Genomic DNA, 20,669 nt, shown 5'->3' on the forward strand with positions numbered 1-20,669 from the left:
TTAAAATAGCTTCAGTAATATTTTCAGAGATAAATTAAGTCACTCCTAGATTGCTTCAAAAACTAAACAGAATGAAGGAGAATATTAATTTGGATCTTAAAATGTGAAAATATTTTTTAAAAATTTAAATAAAGCTAAATCTTAGTTAATAAGCTATGAATGTAGTTTTATGATAGCACAACTCACTTGCTGTCCATGAACTACCTTTTTCATAAGAAAAATAAGACTGTTTGCCGTCACATACAGGTTACTGAGTAGAGTATCAGGCAGCATGTAACAATAAGTGTTTAGAGCAGAAAAATAAGCACGTAACTTAATGAATCCAAGTGAGGGATCTTTAAAGTTTCCTGACTGCTTGGCACAGGTTTATGTTGCTCATTCTTTCATCCAGTAGCAGATATGCGTCATTGTTTGTTAGTTTTTCGTCCAGTAGCAGATATGCGTCATTGTTTTTAGTTTTTATCCTACCAGTTAAGCTTCAGGAGGCAGTAGGAGGTACTTCTGTCACACTGTGGCTAGCAAATGGATGGGTGATTGGTTAGAGGTTCTACAGGCTATGAGGTACACCCCTATATTGCCCTTTCAGTGGGGACCGTAACCCCTAAGCTGGTAGAGAGATCTGTTGTACCTAGAGGCTTTTAAGACTACGTAGTTAAAACATGGTTTTAAACATTGCTAGTTTTGTTTAAACAATGAAACCTTAGATTTATAAGTGTTTATGTTGATAAGTGTGACTTATCTTATTCTCTTATGCTTTTTAAACAGTTTAAAATATATACTAAGTTAATAAAATGGCATGTTATTTTTTTTTACTTTTTTTTCCTAGCAAGCTCATGAAGCTTTCAAAATGGCTCAATCTCTTGATCCATCTTATTTAATGTGCTGGATTGGACAAGTAAGATATATGTTTATTAATAATCCAGGATATAGGGGCGCCTGGGTGCTCAGTGGTTTGGGCTGCTGCCTTCGGCTCGGGTCATGATCTCAGGGTCCTGGGATCGAGCCCTGCATCGGGCTCCCTGCTCCACAGGAAGCCTGCTTCCCTCTCTCTCTCTCTCTCTGCCTGCCTCTCTGCCTACCTGTGATCTCTGTCTGTCAAATAAATAAATAAAATCTTTAAAAAAAAAAATAAATAAAAAATAAAAATAAATAATCCAGGATATAAACAACCTATTAATGTAAAGTGGTATAAGTAACTATTAATACAAATAACAATGATAATAATGATAACAGGTAACATTTGAGGACTTCTTTGTGCTAGTCCCTGTGCTAGTCTCTTTGTATATGTTATTTCAGTTAATCTTCCATCAGTGCATTGAGATGGTGGTGGTTATTAAACTTTTCATGGATGGGGAAATTAAAGTTTAGAGATCCTAAGTATTGTGCGTACGGTCATACAACTTGTATGATTAAGCTTTGGTCTGGGGTGGTGGAGCCTTTGAGCTAAAAACAAAACTCTGTTATTTAAATGCACATTCACCAAAAACGTTAACATTGACAAAGATCATTCTGATTATGTTTTCCTATTTTCTGTAAAACCTTCATATTTGATTTGATGGTGGTTTATGAGTATTGTTCTTCTGTTCACACTCTAGATTTGTGTATTGCCAAATAGGTATCAGGATATTTGGTTAAAAATGCGAGTCCATCACTGACCTGATTGTTTTATCTGAACATATCACTGCTAGATTTCATTTTTCTGCCTTGAAAAAGAAGGGGCTTGGCCGATGGCCCCCAGGGTCTTACCTAGTTGAGAACTTGTAATGAATTAGTAAGTGGTTGATTGTTTTGGTTCAGAGAATAGCAGGAGCATCACCCATCTCAGGAAATTAATAATCAGAATTTAGATATGTTTTATTCTACTTTTGATTTTGGGGTCAAATTCTAGTTAATTGGTGAAGCAAGTAGAGTTAGAAAGGTAACTCTATGAACTGTGGTTCTATGAACTGTGGTAGCATCTGGGAGCAATGGTATTACTACTAATCTCTGTGTAAGTTACTGGATTCAGGGGGCCCAAGAGTTTGCATTTCTAACTGTTCCCAGGTGCTGGCGCTGGTCCAGGTACTTGACTTTGAGTAGTACTGGTCTGGGTCAGGAGATTTTGGATGCTAATCAGAGCTATCTAAGTAATTTTTTAAAAAATTTTTCAATTCCTTTTATTTTTAAAAATAATTTATTTCAGACATTAACTAGTAGGTTTAATTAAATGGTAACAGTAAAAGTGAGACTTAATATTATTTCTTAAATAATATTAATAATATATGATTTTTAAATAAAAGATAGATGAGTTTGAAAGTAATTTTAACGTACCTCATAGTCTATAAATTTAAAGATACAGGTATGTTATTTAAAATTCTGAGGCACTTCGAAAAATAAATATGCTGAGACTCTACCTCAGGTCCGTGGAAACTAGAAGTCTGGAGGTTAAAAAAAAAAAAAAAAAAGCCTATCTAGTTGAATCTGAGGTGATCTTATGATTAAGAACTGTACTCAAGACAAACACTGGTATGAACGGATCAAGGGTGAAAAGGAAGGGAGAAGGTAGTGCAACTTCATCAGTGTTCTGAGGAATTTTATGTGGATTATTCCACTACTACCTGATTGCAGATGGAATTCTGAAAGCATTTTCCAGTTTAAGGGCCAATTTAACAAGTCATTCTGGGAGGCACGTGGGTGGCTCAGTCGTTAAGCATCTGCCTTTGGCTAAGGTCGTGATCACAGGGTTTTAGGATGGAGCCCCACATCGGAGTCCCTGCTTGGTGGGAAGCCTGCTTCTCCCTCTCCCACTCCCCCTGCTTGTATTCCCTCCCTTGCTGTCTCTTTCTGTCAAATAAATAAGTAAAATCTTAAAAAAAAAAAAAAATTAAAAAAAAAAATAAGTCATTCTGGTCCTTTGAGCCATGGGAACAAATTAAAAAAGAAATTAGCAGGGTGCCTGGGTGGCTCAGTGGGTTAAGCCTCTGCCTTTGGCTCAGGTCATGATCCTGGGGTCCTGGGATCGAGCCCCGCATCGGGCTCTCTGCTCAGCAGGGAGCCCCTGCTTCCCTTCCTCTCTCTCTGCCTGCCTCTCTGCCTACTTGTGATCTCTCTCTGTCAAATAAATAAATAAAAATCTTAAAAAAAAAAAAAAGTAATTGGCTCTGCTTTTAAATTAGCTCTGCTTTTAAGCATAGCTATTATACCTTTGATTCTTCCAAATAGTTTCACTTATGTTATTATTCCTTTTAAACACATTAAGAACCTCTTTTTTCCTTTTATAGGCTCTTATTGCAGAGACAGTTGGAAGTTATGACACTATGGATCTTTTCAGGCACACTACAGAACTCAGTATGCATGTAAGAATTTGACCATTCTTAAGGATTCGTTAATGAATTAAGTATTATGCTTGTTGAGAAAATGAATACAGAGTGGCATCATATGTTAATAATTGCAATTGTCTCTACTCTTTATTCTGTCTTAGAAACAGATACTTCTCATTTTTGTCTTCTGTTATCTTTCAAAAGCTGATGAAGAAATGACATAGAATTTAATAGATAAAGTAGTCATTCAGAATTGAAACTGAGACTCTAGGAAAAACCAACGTGAGATAAGGACTAGACTTGGTTGACATTTCTTGATTATTTATGAAAGTGTTTTAGAACCCTTTAGATTGGTAATTATTAGTTTCATCTGTAAGAGCGGTGTTGAGAGGAAGGAAATCAACCCATTGGGTGAGACTGTTCTCTGCACTTTATTTAAATCCCATTTGATTCTTCTACTTAGGGTTGGAGCAAGTAATTTAAATATGCTTTTAGTTGTACTGAATCATAGTGAGTCTTCATTTAGAGGCACTTTGGGGTGGACTTAAGACTAAGATGTGATATTTACTGTGTTGAAGTCTACTGTTTTATAATTTTTATTGGTATATTTATTATCCTATGTTTACTTGTTAACTTTGTCTCCTTTTATAGACTGAGGGAGCAATAGGTTATGCGTACTGGGTCTGTACGACACTGCAAAACAAAAGCAACAGAGATACAGAGCTGTACCGGTACAACATTGTTCAGATGAATGCTATTCCAGCAGCACAAGTTGTTTTGAGTAAATACATAGGTAAGGTTTTCAGTATTTGAATAACCATTGAAACAATTCAGTTTTTAAAATTAGTTAATTCTAAATTAAATATTAGTGTTCCTTAAGACATGAATTTGCCCTTTTTTTCTCCCAGTGGCCAAGCAGTCTACTTTTCAAATTATAGAAATGACTTCTGAAGAGTGATAAAAATTGCTGTTACCTAATGCTTCCAATAAAACTGATTCTCACATTGTAGTGGAAAGCATTTTGGAACCTAATGGGCCTGAGTTGCTGCTGTTCCCTCTCTGCCATTAATTTCTCTGCAGTCTTGGGCCGAGTATTTTATTACTTCTCTTAACCTCGCAAAGTAGAGATGATAATTGCTAGGTGGTAGACGTGTGAACATTAAATGTCATAATCTGCTTTAAATTCCAAAACTAGTGGTTTTGTTTTGTTTTGTTTTCCAAAACTAGTGTGTTTAACCTCCTACTTTAACACCTGATTTTTCTTCAAGATACTGGAAAAACACATTTAGGTTTAGGAAAAGGACAGAATGGTGAAGTTTCATTAACCTTCTGTTGTAATAATTACCTTTCTTCCTGAATAAAACTACTAGTTTTATTTATTACCAGTTTAATATTGCCGTTTGCAGCAACATGAATGGAGCTTCAGTGTATAATACTAAATAAAATAAGTCAAATAGAGACAGAGTCAAATAAGTCAAAAAAGAAAGACTAAAATACCATGTGATTACACTCAAGTGTGGTATTTAAGAAACAGAACAAATGAACAAAGTTAAAAAGCAAGAGAGGGGGCGCCTGGGTGGCTCAGTTGGTTAAGCGACTGCCTTCAGCTCAGGTCATGATCCTGGAGTCCTGGGATCGAGTCCAGAATCGGGCTCCCAGGTCCATGGGGAGTCTGCTTCTCCCTCTGACTTTCTCCCCTCCCTCTCATGCTCTTTCTCTCTCTCAAATAAATAAAAATCTTAAAAAAAAAAAAAAAAAGCAAGGGAGATGACAAACCAAGAACTATAGAGAACAAACTGATGGTTACTAGAGGGGGAGGGGAGGTGTGGAGAGGGGATGGGTGAGATAAGGAGATTAAGGAGTGCACTTGTGATGGTGGCTGGGGGTGGAAAAGGACTAGTACGTGTTCATCTCTACTCTGCCTCTTAGTAGCTATGATGAAACCTTGGGCATATTGTACAATCGAATTTTAGTTTTCTCATCCATAATCCAAGAATGAAAGTTTCTGTAACTTAGAGTTTAAATGGGATGATTTATACAAAATGTTTTGCACAGTACTTGGCATAGCCTAGATGCTCAAGAAATGTTAGTTTCACTAGTCTTTTATTTATCCCTTTGACAAATAAAGAAGTAAGAAGTTGAAGCAGGCACAGGGACACTTGCATATTATGAAGAATCAGATAAACTGAAAAGCAGAAGGGAAAATGTCTCATCATAGGTATGGAGAGGATTCTAATACTCTTCCTACATTGAGCCTGGGATACTTGAGCAGAAGGCAGTTAGTTGACAAACAAATCCCAGCACTTCAGAGCACTACTTGTTAGGCAATATGCCAAAATGAATGACTAAAGAATATCTAGAGCCTTTGTGAGAATGTATAGATCAGAAATTTTACTGTGAACTTTCCGTTAGAATGGATAACGTGTAAAGGATTTATACAGAGACGTAAATCTTAGCTTTCTACAGAATTCAGATACCTAGAACAGTGAGCACAGAATTCCTGACAGTTATGAAGATCCCAATTTTTTTTTATCCTATAGTGGTACCATATCACAATATGTGATATTAATATATCATATTTAAATTCAACTCTATGTGACTTTGCCATAAATGAATGAATGAGCAAATGAATAAGAAAGAGAGAAAGGAAGGAAGGAGGAGAAAAGGGTGTGGGGAGCAGAGAGAACGCAGGCAGTCTCTTTGTCTTGCTGACGGTTTTCCTCAGAGTGTGCTTGGAAGGCATGAATCTCTTCTTAGTTTGACTCAGTTTTGGTGTTTCTCTCTTGTGACTTCAGGAGTTTTCAAGAATAACTTGACTATGTGATTTTTCATTTTGTGCTTTAACTTTAGAGTCTACCCATCACATAAATTGTGATTGCACTGCACTTTGTTAAACAATTTGGGGCACCTGGGTGGCTCAGAGGGTTAAGCCTCTGCCTTCAGCTCAGGTCATGATCTCAGGATCCTGGGATCGAGCCCCACATCCGACTCTCTGCTCAGCAGGGAGCCTGCTTCCCCCCTCTCTCTGCCTGCCTCTCTGCCTACTTGTGATCTCTCTCTCTGTCAAATAAATAAATAAAATCTTAAAACAAAAACAAAATAAACAATTTAAGGGACTTGAAGGCTTATTTCCCAATACTACTTTTAAGTAAATCAGATGTATTTCTCTGTATGCTAGCACATACATGATGTTTTCTGACATTAAAATTTCAAAATACTGCATTGAAAGTGTCCAAGTCATCCTGGGTTTCTAGTGTACAGTACTGAGTTCATTTTTTTTAACACATAGAAATTGGAACAGAACCATCAAGAAAATGGCAGGAAAGCTTCGTTAGCCAAAGAACTGAATTTCCTTATAAATCTTATGACTAGTGTTCACATGAACTACAATTTCAAATTATTACACTTTGGGGATAAAAATGTTTAGACTTTTAAGTGCAACTAAAAGTTGTAAATAAGTATAAAATACTCAATTTAGAAGTTATAAAATGATTATTAATATTTTATAGTGAAGATAAATACCAGATTATTCTTAAGAATGCTAGTGATCTTAGGAGGCAGTCTAGCATGTAAGATATTGAAAATTAACATTTTATGACAACCACCATGCACATGTAAAGAAAATATTTTTTTGGATTTTCAGAAAGAGTTCAGAATTATGCTCCAGCTTTCACAATGTTGGGTTACTTAAATGAACATCTACAACTGAAAAAGGAAGCCACAGAGGCATACCAGAGGTAAACTCTATATTTAATTAAAAGCGGTCCTTATTTATTAGTTGGCTTTTTTTTTTTTTAATGTAGTCTCAGTTCATGAAGAAGGTACTAAACAAAAGCTCTGATTCTTTTCGTGATCTCTTATTATCTATTATTATATCTTTGAATGTAAGATGAAAAGATGCAATTTTAAATTTTCAGCTGTATTTGGGTTTCTGTGGCTCAATTCAAGAGAGAGACAGTTGGGGGGGGGACAAAAACCAAACTAAAAATCCTCTCAGATTTTGTTTTAGGAAAATCTTTCACTTTAGACTTTGTTTAGCTTTATTAAAAAACACATAGGTGCATTCAGAGAAGAAATGAGAACATTATGATATATTTGTTTGAATTTAAGATCTGTATTTTATTCATTCAATAGCTTTTGAACTGCTTTGTGCCAAGCATTGTCCTTGGCACTGGCAATTTAGCAGTGAAATAAAAAAGACACAGGCTCCATTCTCAAGGAGCCCCTGTTCTGATGGTGGGGAGACATGTGATGAGCTTATCAACGTCTGTGATGGTAATAATTGCTAAGAAAATCAAAAGGGAGTAAAGGGCCAAGGAACATGAAGGCAGGTAGTGAGTTTGAGACAGGTTTAAGCATTTAGAGGTTTCCTAAGGAGGCAGGTGACGTTTGGCATGAATGAAGTGAGGCTCTAAGCCATTTGGTTAAGAGGCGAGAGCATCCAGGCAGAAGGAACAGCAAGAGCAAGCAGTCTGACACAGGCGTGGACTTGGCACGTTGAAGAAGCGAGGACAGTATGCTCAGTAAAATGACCAACCAGGAGCATAGGAAATGAAGTCAACTTGAAGGTTTATTCTCTGCAAATGAATTGATTGGTAAATAAGAATATCATTCTTAATATTGTGAGCACTAAGTGAAAAGTTAAAAGTCCTGATTGCACATATCATTGCCCTAAATCTGAAAAATACTTAGAAGAAGCCTGGTCAGATAATAAATAATCGAGGTGCCCAAAATACTTTCCCACGTCCTTTTATGGATCTTTTGGTAGTTCAAAGGAGCCATCACTAGATGGTACTGGAGGCTGTCTAATCAAGGAGGTATTTTTCCAGGTGTATGTGGAGATTTATAAAAAACCACAAGTCTGTTTCTTTCAATGTTACAATAAACCTATCTGTAAATAAACTGTAGAAATATGGTAGAACACAACAGTGGGCAGGATTTTTAAACAAAGAAAACTAGACAGCTTTACAGCACTTGCTATTTTTTTCTATGTACTATAATCACAAACACTGTGAATCTAACACTAGTTATACCTTTAACTTAAAATAGCAGCTCCACAGGCAGGTGGATAGGCAGCACTCCTCCTTGACTGCTACTGCTGTTGTTTTTCACTTTAAACAACTGTTTGAAGCTTAAAACCACAAAGTAGGTATAAATCTAACCATTACAGATTTTAATATACTATATAATACTGTCTTTTAGACTGCTTTGGCAAATATTTGCTTTTCATTTAACATCATGCATATTAAAAAATTTCCTAGGGTATTTATCCCTAGATAATCCTTTTTAAACAGAAAAGAAAAGTGAGGCACCTAGGTGGCTCAGTTAGTTAAGCGACTACCTTTGGCTCGAGTTGTGATCCCAGGGTCCTGGGATCCAGCCCCACATCAGACTCCTTGCTCAGCAGGAAGCCTGCTTCTCCTTCTCCCTCTCCCTGCTACTCCGCCTGCTTGTGCTCTCTCTCTCTCTCTCTGTCAAATAAATAAATAAAAATTATTTTCAAAAAAAAGCAGAAAAGTAAAAACAAAAATCTTACTAAATATCCAACTCCTGTTAGTTGTTAAGACATTTTTCTGATTGTCCCAAAGGGACTGAACACAAGAAGATAAAAATTAGTTCTTTAGGGGTGCCTGGGTGGCTCAGTGGGTTATAGCCTCTGCCTTTACCTCGGGACATGATCCCAAGGTCCTGGGATCGAGCCTCACATAGGGCTCTCTGCTTAACAGGGAGCCTGCTTTCTCCTCTTTCTCTCTGCCTACCTCTCTACCTACTTGTGATCTCTGTCTGTCAAATAAATAAAATCTTTTAAAAAAATAATAAGGCCTTTAGGGACTCCTTATGATTGTTTTCTTTCTTAAGTAAGTATGGCTTAAATATGTTTCTGTATGTAACAGGTAAGGGCACATGAAAGCTCTCAAATTTCCTGGCTTCCTGATTCAAACTACCGGTATAAATTCTTTTAAGATTGTTTGCTGTATTCTTGAAATAATGTCAAAACTTAAAATCGTGACACCATTGTTTCCCATATTTAGATCAAGTTTTTTTGAATATTTAAAACTCAAGTATGATAATGATTTCACTTAGTAAGACATCACCTTATTAAAATAATTTTCCTGACAGTCTAAAATCTAAATATTAGGTGCTTTTGTTGTAGCAATTTGTTGTGTACAAGTTGTTATGAGAGCATTAAAGAGTTAGAATGAAATGAAGAAAACAAAAATCTGTAGGATTGTCCATTGTCTTCAGGGTTTTTCCCCAAAGAAAAAGTTACAAAATCTCTGTTAGGGAGAAAGAGGAAAAGAATGCTATTATACATAGGTAACTTAAAAAACCTTGTCCTTTTTAAGGGCAATGTTATTGTTACAGACTGCGGAAGACCAAGATACTTACAATGTTACAGTAAGAAATTATGGAAGATTGTTATGGTAAGTACATTTTTTCCCATTAATTCTGTGACTTTATTAGATTTTTCTGGCAAAAGCTATGGAACTAGTGAGGCAATGATGAATTTCCAGAGTAGTGGGACATTTATAGATGCGTGGGCTGAAAATCTCCCAGGGATACCTAATTCCCTCAATACTGGGTCTTGATAATAGTTCCCTGTTCCTACATCGATACCTAAGGCCACTGTGCTTTAGTGAGAAGCAGATTTAGAACTGATGGTTGTGGACTGTACAAGAGAACATTTCAAAGAGAGGCACTTGCTGTCTGTTATAATAGAACCCTAGTTAATTGGAAGAGGAATTGGATTTATTCTGATTGGTTTGCTGCTTATACTTACCTGGGGAATGGCCATTGAGGGTCTAGAAACTGTTTAGAAATAGTATAAAAAATTTTTTGTGTATGAGCATTTTGGGATGGAGAGAGAGCCATTTAGCTCTCTTCGGGTTTTCTAAGACTTTTGACTTCAAAAAGAGTTAAAAAAGAAAGAAAGAAGTTTAAAACCCAGTTATTTTAGAGGTTAGAATTAAAAACTCAACTATGATCAATGATTTCACTTAGTAAGAGATCACCTGATTAAAGTAATTTTCCTGACAGTCTAAAATCTAAATATTGCTTTTGTTGTAGCAATTTGTTGTGAACAAGTTGTTATGACAGCATTAAAAAATTAGAATGAAATGAAGAAAACAAAAATCTTTAGGATTTTCCATTATCTTCAGGGTCTGGAGAATAGAAGTATTATGTGGGGAGGGTTTTTGGTTCAACTTAGGGAAGTGTTCCTCAAGCTGAGAACTGACCCCATATGGAATGGTCCAGTTGGAAATACATTGTTAAAATTGTAGTTTGGTATTTTGGGATTAGTGCCTACATCTTTTAAAGAGGTACATAGTAGAGATCTGAGGTAGCCAGTTACTTTCTTTTATAACCATGTAACTAAATCATATTCATGCACAGGAAAATATTACTGTTCTGACTGCTATTCCCTCCTGTATTTTTAAACTGTTGTGGTTAGGAGTTGATAATTTTGTCATTTCTAAGGTTTTGTTGTAGCAGAAGATAGGTTGTAAGAAATTACATGGAACAAGTATCTGTTTTTAGTTTGGGTTTCATATAATGTAAATATTTTTATTTATTTATTTATTTATTTATTTATTTATTTATTTATTCATTTATTTTTTAGGAAGGGGGTAAGGCAGAGGCAGTGGGAGAAAAAGAGAGTCTTAAGCAGGCTCCATGCTCGGTACAGAGCCTGACATAGGACTCGATCTCACAACCCTGAGATCATGACAGCCAAAATCAAGATTTGGACGCTTCACCAACTGAGCCACCCAGATGCCCCACCATATAATGTATATATTTTAGAAAAAAATCTGTATCTTCTACTGAGAGTAGATCATGTCTTTTAAAATTTGTTTTTATTATGAAATATATTAAGCATGCAAAATGCAGTAGGTAGTATACAGCATAATTTAATGATAGTCATTGCTCAAATATAACAGATCTTAAAATTTCCCATTGTCTTCAGGGTTTTTTCCCAAATGAAAAGTTACAAATAAAATTGAAGCCCCTTGTGCTTTTCCTAGTTCTAGTCTATTCTCTACTAAAGTAATCACATGTTTGAAAATAGTGTTTATTTTTTAAAAAGCTTCTAATATATGTATGTATCCTTGTACAATCTGAGGTAGCTCTCTTTCCTTCACCATAATATTTTTCAAAATTTGAGGTTTTTTGACTTTAAAAACCTTCAATTTTTTTTATTTTTAAAATATTTCAACTTTATGAGACTAATTTTAGAATCAAAGGCTGCCTGTATTTTTAGATCCCACACCCCCCCAGATTAAAAGGATATTCTAAAAAGAGTTCTAATAACATGATAAAATAGAAACAGTTTCTGATTATAGTGATGGATACGAAAAATAAGAATCTCAAGGGCACAGTGCATCCCTGTGCAGGTGATGGCAAATAAATAAGCAAAGCAATTATTTTTTTTTGTTATTAAAAAGAATTATAATTTAGGGGCGCCTGGGTGGTTCTTTTGGGAAAGCGTCCGACTCTTGATTCAGCTCAGGTCACTATCTCAGAGTCTTGAGGTTGAGTGCCGTGGAGGGCTCCCCACTGAGTGTGGACCTTGGTCAAGATTCTCTCTCTTGGTCTCTCTCTTTCTCCCTGCTCTCCACTGCGCCCACCCCCCAACCCATGCTGCTCATGTGCCATGCACTCTCTCCAAAAAATAAAATGAAATAAACTTTGAAAAGAAGTATTGTACTTTAGTATCGTATGTAATAATTTTTACTTTTCTTCCTATTAAATACAGAAAAGATAATCTATAGTTTTATTTGTGAAATTCAGTTTATCTTTATACTCTCAAAAAAAAAGAAAAAAGGACAGGCAGGTAAACAGTTTATACAGAGGCTAGGTTTGATTTTAATTACGTATTTTATGCTTGTTAAGCTTCTCAGAGATGCTAAAACCATACTTACAGGGTAGTATTCAACCAATATATTAAGCTTAAAGAGTTCTGTATAAAAGTCAACTTGAAATTATTTTTATGCCTTGGGATTTTAGTTCAAGTTTGTTAATAAGAAAGACACATTGTAATTTAGCAGAACTAATCATTTTCACATGTAATTTAAAAGAAACAAAGCATGAAATTAAATTTCCCCAGTACATCTTATTTGAAATAAATGATATGCCTTCTATTTTAACATGTCTTTTCTTTAGCTTTAGCACTGATAGACGAAGTATGTGAAGGTAAAAGAAGCTTGGTTTAATAATCTCTCGGTATTCTTATGATACAAGCCAAAATTGTTTTTATTATTAAAAGTAAGTTGTGTTTTGCTTCTTAGTTCCATTGGTGAATATGATAAAGCTATCCAGGCTTTTAAATCAACACCCCTTGAAGAGTTAGAAGACATCATAGGTTTTGCATTGGCTTTATTTATGAAAGGTCTATATAAAGAAAGCAGCAAAGGTGAGTGTGTTGCTTGAAGCTAAAGGACACATCTTACTTTTCCAGGGCTGAGTGGAATTTAATTGCAAAAGATTACATGCAGAAAGATAGAACATTAAAATAGGAGTAGGGGTTGCAATGTTTATTAAAATCCAACTAGGAGTCAGGAATGATATTAGGTACTTTTTATCTGTTCCCTCCTTTAGTATATTATTATGTGAATAGTCCTTATAGCAGTGTTATGAGCTGAGTGTTACCTTAAATTATTTACACAAGGAAACTGAGGCCCAAGATCACTTAAAGTAGAGTTAGCATTTGAAAGGAGGTCTTTGCTTAAATGGAAATTTCTGATAAGTAAAGACCTTGACCATTATTGGTAATAGTGTGTTTTGTTTTCTCCAAAAATGCTCATTGAGTACATTTTCATATATACACACACACACACACACACACACATTTTCAAATGTGTGTGTGTGTGTGCTAGTACTTAACAGTTAAGTATCACTGTTAAGTATCTAGCTTGGTGGAGTTACTGGTATGCAGTAACTGTGGACGTTCGTGGTATCTCAATGGCTGCAGGCCTTCACATCCCTTGAAAACTCCCCTATAGATTCCGAAGATAGAAGTTAGAAGATGCCTCACAATAATCCTAACGATATCCCCAGGATCACCTTGGACCAACTAAACCAAGTTAGATTATCTAAAAATTTTTTCCATCCTCTTGAAAATAAGGAAACAATAAGATATATTTTTAGTTAGATCTTTAAAAAAAATAGAATTAAGAAGGCAGAAATTTCACTGTTTGTCAATCAGGGTTGTGTTTATTTTGTTTTGTTTTGTTTCCAACTCTGTATAATAGCCTATGAGAGAGCCTTGTCTGTTGTTGAATCAGAGCGGGACAAAGCCCATATCTTGACAGCTCTGGCAATCACGGAGTATAAACAAGGAAAAATGGACGTAGCCAAGACATTGCTATTTAAATGGTATGTACAGTTGACATCAGCACTTAACATGACCAGATTAAACACTGGATTAAAAATTGGAACACTGTAAAAGGAGGTTTTTAATGTTGTAGGAACCTTTTGGTGAATAAAAGGGATTGGACTGACCAGATTGTGAACTGATGGTCATACGTGAAACTAGAGATCATGGCTTAATTCTTAGCTCTGGGTCCATCCAGTCCTTCAAAACCATCCTGTACTCTGTGTGTATTATTTATTTGTTTAAAAGAGTAATTGATCACTTGATCTAGTAGAATCTTAAAATTTTAATGAAGGGAGTTCTACTAGCTTAATTTTTGGCCTCTTTGGTCCCCAAAGAGTTTTTTTCGTCTTTATTTTTCAAGTTAACCTGATAAATTTCATTTAAAATTAAAGCTTTAAAAATATATACCAGTATAACTTGAAACTATTTCTATGTTTTTGGAAAAAATTAGCAAAATCATAACCTATGGTATCTGTGGTTATTTATATAGTTATCTGGTTAGTTATTTTTCTAAAACCCAGGCCCCCAAAACACTATTTACATTTGTTTCTAAAACTTAGATATAATGAACAGAAAAGAAAGGCCCTTGGAATTTTTAACTGCTTTAGACATTTAGGGAAATTGCCATCCCCAGAAGCCAAGGAATCTGTTTTATATTTATTTTATAGCTGGGCTTAGTTTGGTAAATCCTTAAGTAAATTGCTTTTTTTAACTAAATGTTAAATATGTTTGAATAGTTACAGACTACTGTACTATGGCTAATAGAGAACTAAAAATATTTACAGCTCCATCTTAAAGGAACCAACCACAGAAAGCCTTCAAGCCCTTTGTGCTCTTGGATTGACAATGCAGGATGCTACACTTTCAAAAGCGGCACTTAATGAATTGCTGAAGCACATCAAAGAGAAAGACAGTGATTATCCAAAGTGCCTTCTCATTTCAGCGATTTATGCACTGCAAGGCCGCAGTGTGGCAGTGCAGAGACAAGCGTCTAAAGCTGTTCACAGGTAAATGCTGTACTTGTAAACTTGGAGTAATTACACTTGATGGGCTAATCTTTGACATTTGGACTTTACTAAGAATATAAAGTGAGTGAAGCATATATTTTTGTAAACCAGAATGTAGTTTTCTGAAATTGCACTTAGGACCAGGTAGCTGACTATACACATTATTTCATCTATAAAGATTTAAAAAAAAATAAGTTGATAAGAAGATAAGAGAACAGAAATTTTGCACTTATTCATTAAGTTTGAATAAGTTTGCTCTTATTCAGTAAGTTAAGACCTGAAAGTTATTTTAATACAGAAGTCCTTCCTTATTCTCAAGTTAGTGATATGGTCCGTTTGTTATTTGATGCTAATTTGATGGTTTTGGGAATTTTTTGGCCACTCAAACATTCACTAATGTCTTCCAAATTTAGAAAATAGAAAGCACTTATTACTAGCAATAGTGGTTATTTGTTTTATTTTTCAGCAGGAAAGTGTTCTTTTTTTTAAAGATTTATATATTTTGGAGAGAGAGAGAGGGTGTGTGCATGAATGGTGTGGGAGGGGCAGCGGGAGAGAAATTCAGGCAGACTGTGCTGAGTGAGGAGCCCCAGGCGGGGCTTGATCACACAACCCTGAGGTCACAAACAAAACCAAAAGTGAGACACTTGACCAACTGAACCACTCAGGCACCCCAGCAGTAGAGTGTTCTAAATGAAATTTATTTTCCTTTCACAGTTTTCATCTCTGTGTTTTCCTTGAACACAATGTACTAAATTTCCTTAGCTTTTCTTAATTAGATTAGGCTTTGTAATTATCATGTTGCTGATTTTTCCTTATTTTCATAAGGACTCTTGGTGTATCTAGAAGATAATGTTTTCTGAAAATTAAAGTACTTTCATTCACACATAGACAATTAATACGAATTTGTTTTAGATGTCTACAAGATTGTACTAAATAAAATGTTGGTTGCTTTTACTTTTCATGGTTTAAAGTGACTCCCATATCTAAGCCTTTTGCTTTTGGTGATCTCTATAGTAACCCCGCTGATCCAGCTCTTTGGTCTCTGTTGTCCCGAGTAGTTGCTCAGTATACTAACCGAAGTGCAAAGGTAAGTAATGTTCTAAATTCTGGCAAAAAGATAAAGTAATTTGTGATATAGTAAGTAATACAGTTTTTAGAATATTAGCATTATCCTTCTGAGAAACAACTAATGCAACAAGGGAGTTCTGTTCTTTCACCAGATTTGCTATTAGTCATTTGTTAAGTAGTACATCGAGTTTCTTTCCTGTACTATTGAACTGTTTTGGGCATTATGAAAGATACAAAGAAGTAGGTGGGCTTTTTTTTAATACATACAAATTATGTTAATGGCCATGTGATTAGGTTATGTTTATAATGTTGCCATTTAGGAAGAAATAACTGTTGGGTTTTTTGAATCCCAAAAGATAGTTTTATTTAAAAGCTCTTCAAAGATAAGAAAATAAGAACTAGAACATTGCTAATGTCTAACATCTAAAAATGTGAATCTCAACATGAAGTTCTCAACATGAAGTTATTGATGTTCTATAAGAAGGATTATGTATTTTAGTTCATAGTAGCCAGATATTTTCGGGGGGTCTATAAAGTATTTTGTTAATTTCTGTGGTTACCATGTCCTTTCATAGTTGCTTAATTAGTGGGTAAACATAATGGTAGTAGCTGATATGTTTTGAACACTTATTACATCTAATAATTCCACTCTCTGAAGTCTGTGCAGGTGTGATTTTGTTATTCCTACCCGTTTTTGCTCATAGTAGTTCAGAAAACCTAAAAGAATATCATTATTAGACACTAGACTGAAGTACTTACTATGTGCCAACCATTATATATATTTTGTCATTTAATCCCAATAACCGCATGAAGTAGCTGTAATTAATGTCCATTTTATAGAGAACACTTGAGACAGAGAATAAATAACTTGTGCAAAAACCAGTTAGTGTTTGTGGTGTTGGAATATCCCAGATCTAACTCTTGAATCCTCCTTCTATTCTGCTGTGTTTTCTGTTTTCTTTTTAATCCGTCTTCTATTTGTTTTATATTGACATATTTTTAAAGGTTATTCTTAGCATTCTTTATATGCTAACTATGATGTGCAAGACGTTTCTGATACAATTCCGGTATAAAATTAGGAGAACAGTGTACTTCTGAGTTAAAAAGAAATCATTCTCATAATTCACTTTCTTTCACATTCGCTTCAAGGTGCTCTGGCTATTCATTTTAGTAGGCACTACAGAAGACTTTAAAATACCATATTTCCGTGGAATAAAACCATGTTAATCCTAAAATAAGTTCTGGGATTCTGATTCTCTTTCTCTTTCAGTCTTTCTTTCACTTTCTTTTATATTGTTAGGAAATATGTACTTGTGTTTGGTATAAGACTGTGTAACTTTTGCACCATTAATGAGTATTTTAAAAGAGTAGAGTTGAAATGATCATAGTAGAAAAGATTTTTTTAAAAAATACTAAATTTAAAAAAATACTAAACTTGTCTCTTAAAGCAGTAATCATTTGATATTTCAGGAGTTTGGAAGTTATGATGTGATTAGACAGCTTTTCAAATAATTAAATGGAAAGATTTTTATCAGTATTAATTTTTATTTATGAAAGTTTTTACAATTATCTAAATATTTTTTTTCTATTATAGGGAGGTGCTATAGCAGGAAATGTGGCTCATATTTTGGACTCAAATCATGGAAAGGTTAGTTTTCTCCAGTACAAAGGAAATGTCCTACTTGTTAAATAATATTATTTATGAAACAGTAAAATAACTTTTCTTCCTAGGTTTAGGAAGTCACATTGTACTTGATAATAGTCCTATTTTTAGTCAATTTGGAAGTCATGAAGCTACAAAGATAATTGGTTAACACTCTTCTTTTTCCTTTTTGCAGAAGGCATTACTGTACACTGCAGTAAATCAATTAGCTATGGGAAGCAGTTCAGCAGAAACTGAAAAAAATATTGCACTAAAGACCATTCAGAAAGCAGCTTTTCTTTCTCCAGGTGAATATAATCCATTTCATTAATTCAGATTCTTCTGGTTTTGCATTTGTGACCTGTAGGTACAAAGTTTGCATTTCTTGAAATAAGGGAATTTTAAGAAAATATTCTAAGCTTTTGCATATTATTTGATTATCTTGCATTTGACTGCTAATAATTAAGAAATAACCAATTCTTGAAGCAGGCTAAAAGGAATATCTGCATAAAGATACTTTATTACTCTTTATTGAAACTCTGAATTGTGTATTTTCAAGAAGTAATTTTCTTTTGGTTTCCCATCACCTGGTTTAATGAGGTTTCCCTTATAGCTAAATTATTTAATGAACATATTTAGTTATTTAGTTATTGTTATGGGTAGTTAGCTCCTTAAAGAGTGGAGATATGTCTTCTGGGGTAACTGTTGGAATGTCAAGGTGATGACCTCACCTGAGGTAGCTCTTCTTTGTGTCTTTTTTTTTTTTTTCTTTGTGTCTTTGATCACACTGATCACTGAGCAAGTACCTATGACCACATCAATATACTTCCATTATCATTCCTAGAGGACTGGAATACCCATGAGTGTGTATTTTTATATAATAGTATTTTTAATATGAGATATTGAATTAAATAATTTTTTCCTGCAGAGCACTTCAAACATTTGTTAAGTCAGAAAACTTATGCTTTTGGCTAGGGACCATTAGGAAACAAATCTTACAAAATAAGTCCAATGTTATTTTCACAATAAATTGTAAAGGCCCTAACTGCAAAACATTTAATAAATCAGAGATTATTTTATAAAACAAGTAGACAGACCAACATCTTATTGTTTATTCTTTGTTTCATTTATGCAATAGAACAACAAAAAAAGACCCTAAACATTTTGATTTGTCTTTGTTACACATTGGATAAGTTTTTGATTTTTAGAGGTTATTTCAATAAAATATTAGATAGAATTACTCTCAAGGATTTTTACCATAGATCTAGAATGATAAAAGATCTGTTAGCTTTTGATTGTGTGAGTGGCATAAACTTTAGAAAGGTGAGATTGCCCAGATCAGGTCTTCTATAATGATCTTCTTCTTTTCCCATATTATCTGGAGAAATACATACTCAAGGAATTAGAGTCATCATATAAGATGCTTGCAACAGGGATTGAGTAATGAAGATGAGTTCCTATTTGAGACTTGTTTTTGGAGTCCAGTGAAAGTAAATTTAATTGTAGTTATGGTAGTAGCTATATACTTAATCCTTGTAGATCTTTGTCCTTGTAGAACTTGTAGAACTATATCAAAGTATAGTTTTGATAGATGGTATTCAAAGGAATCTTTTCAGAAATTTAAACAATCCCAAGAATTTAGAATTAAATTAGAAAAATCCAGTTTCTGCTAGGTTAGTGCTTCTGTGATATTAGAAGGTATTTTTAGCAAATTATATTTAAAAATTTTTAGGCTCATAGTATATACATATTATCACTTGGTTTCATAAGAAATTTGAGTTGCTGATTACTTACGGAAAAGCTAATGAAAGCAATGATTCTTCTGAATTGTGACAGGAGAAATTACAGCCAGCTAATATCCATTTCCTTCCTTCTGAAATTAAAACTATACCTTAAGATCCCTAAAAGGAGTTCTTCACTTAATCTTAGAAATAAGTTAATATTCAGAAATTGAGTCCACTTCATTTGGAATTTGGGGTTTTAGGCCTGATGACACCTGAGCCATCATCTAGTTCACTTGCCTTGTTTTATAGAAAAATGAGTCCCAAAGAGAAAGCTGGCACACATTTAATTAGTTGCATTGTTAAAACTAAAATCTCAGATCTAAGACTTAGTCACTTGTGTTTCATTATACAATAATCAGATCTCATGAATTCTAAGGAATGGTCCCCATTTCGTTATTCTGGAGTTTGATTCTGTCTTTCATTATTTAAAATAAGCTCGTTGGGGCACCTGGGTGGCTCAGTGGGTTAAGCCGCTGCCTTCGGCTCAGGTCATGATCTTAGCGTCCTGGGATCGAGTCCTGCATCGGGCTCTCTGCTCAGCAGGGAGCCTGCTTCCCTCTCTCTCTCTCTCTGCCTATCTCTCCGACTACTTGTGATTTCTCTCTGTCAAATAAATAAATAAAATCTTTAAAAAATAAAATAAAATAAAATAAGCTCATCATTGTTTTGGGTAGAAATTATTTTATAATATGAAGATATGCATTTAATTTTTTAAAAAGATATTTTATCTAAGATTTCTAATGACTCCTGTACTATTAACATAATACTGATCTTCTGTATGTAAAACAGATAGACATTTCAGACATTTAATAGAGGTATGTACTAGATGGAACAGTTAAATAGGAAAATTAAGCTAAAATTTTTGTTTAAATGACTATATTGTTAATTTGCACCCCTGTGGGATTTTAAAATTAGTGTCTGTTTGTTTGTTGTTGTTTGTTTGTTTTTGAAGATTTCAAAGTAATCTTTGCACCCATTATGGGGCTTAAGCTCTCAATCTTGAGATCAACAAGAGTTGCATGCTCCACTAACTGAACCATCCAGGGACCCCAGGATTATTTGTTTTTTGCTTTTTTTTTTTTTTTTTAGCGTAACAGAACTAAGATACTGACCGTGCAAATACTAACCTACAAAATATGACTTATAAAAGACCAAAAAATAAAAACTCCTAAGTTCTAAATTCTTTTTCACCTTCTTTTTGCAAGTACCTTTTTAAAAAAGAAGCACCTGTATGCATAATCTATATTAGTACTACCTCAGTCTGCTTCTTGCCCCCCTACCCTGAAGCTGCTGTCAAGGTGTGAAGGAAAGGAAAGATCAAATCAGTGAAGAGCTGTATAATCCTAGAATTGCTTCACTTGGAATGATAAAATAACTTTATGCTTGGCTGTTAGAACATAGGTAAATGGAGTTGTTGTGAGCTTTTCCCTTGGCTCAAACTTTTCTTAAAAACTGAGAAATAGTATTATCTTGCCTTTTCTATGATTGAAC

At 34.5% G+C, this 20,669-nt stretch overlaps 1 protein-coding gene across 1 annotated transcript in view; it reads left to right on the forward strand.

The window, feature by feature from the left end:
* LOC132008067 (superkiller complex protein 3) overlaps positions 1 to 20,669 on the forward strand; it is a 43,496-nt gene that overhangs the window by 15,244 nt on the left and 7,583 nt on the right. The window contains exons 17-27 of the mRNA XM_059386459.1: positions 827 to 895; positions 3,261 to 3,335; positions 3,951 to 4,092; positions 6,943 to 7,036; positions 9,647 to 9,724; positions 12,587 to 12,711; positions 13,550 to 13,673; positions 14,460 to 14,681; positions 15,699 to 15,771; positions 17,347 to 17,400; positions 17,591 to 17,702. Coding sequence (XP_059242442.1) covers positions 827 to 895; positions 3,261 to 3,335; positions 3,951 to 4,092; positions 6,943 to 7,036; positions 9,647 to 9,724; positions 12,587 to 12,711; positions 13,550 to 13,673; positions 14,460 to 14,681; positions 15,699 to 15,771; positions 17,347 to 17,400; positions 17,591 to 17,702 — 1,168 coding nt within the window. The remainder of the gene's footprint in view (positions 1 to 826; positions 896 to 3,260; positions 3,336 to 3,950; positions 4,093 to 6,942; positions 7,037 to 9,646; positions 9,725 to 12,586; positions 12,712 to 13,549; positions 13,674 to 14,459; positions 14,682 to 15,698; positions 15,772 to 17,346; positions 17,401 to 17,590; positions 17,703 to 20,669) is intronic.

Source organism: Mustela nigripes, unplaced genomic scaffold, assembly GCF_022355385.1.
Source record: "Mustela nigripes isolate SB6536 unplaced genomic scaffold, MUSNIG.SB6536 HiC_scaffold_26, whole genome shotgun sequence".
Taxonomy (NCBI): Eukaryota; Metazoa; Chordata; class Mammalia; order Carnivora; family Mustelidae; genus Mustela; species Mustela nigripes.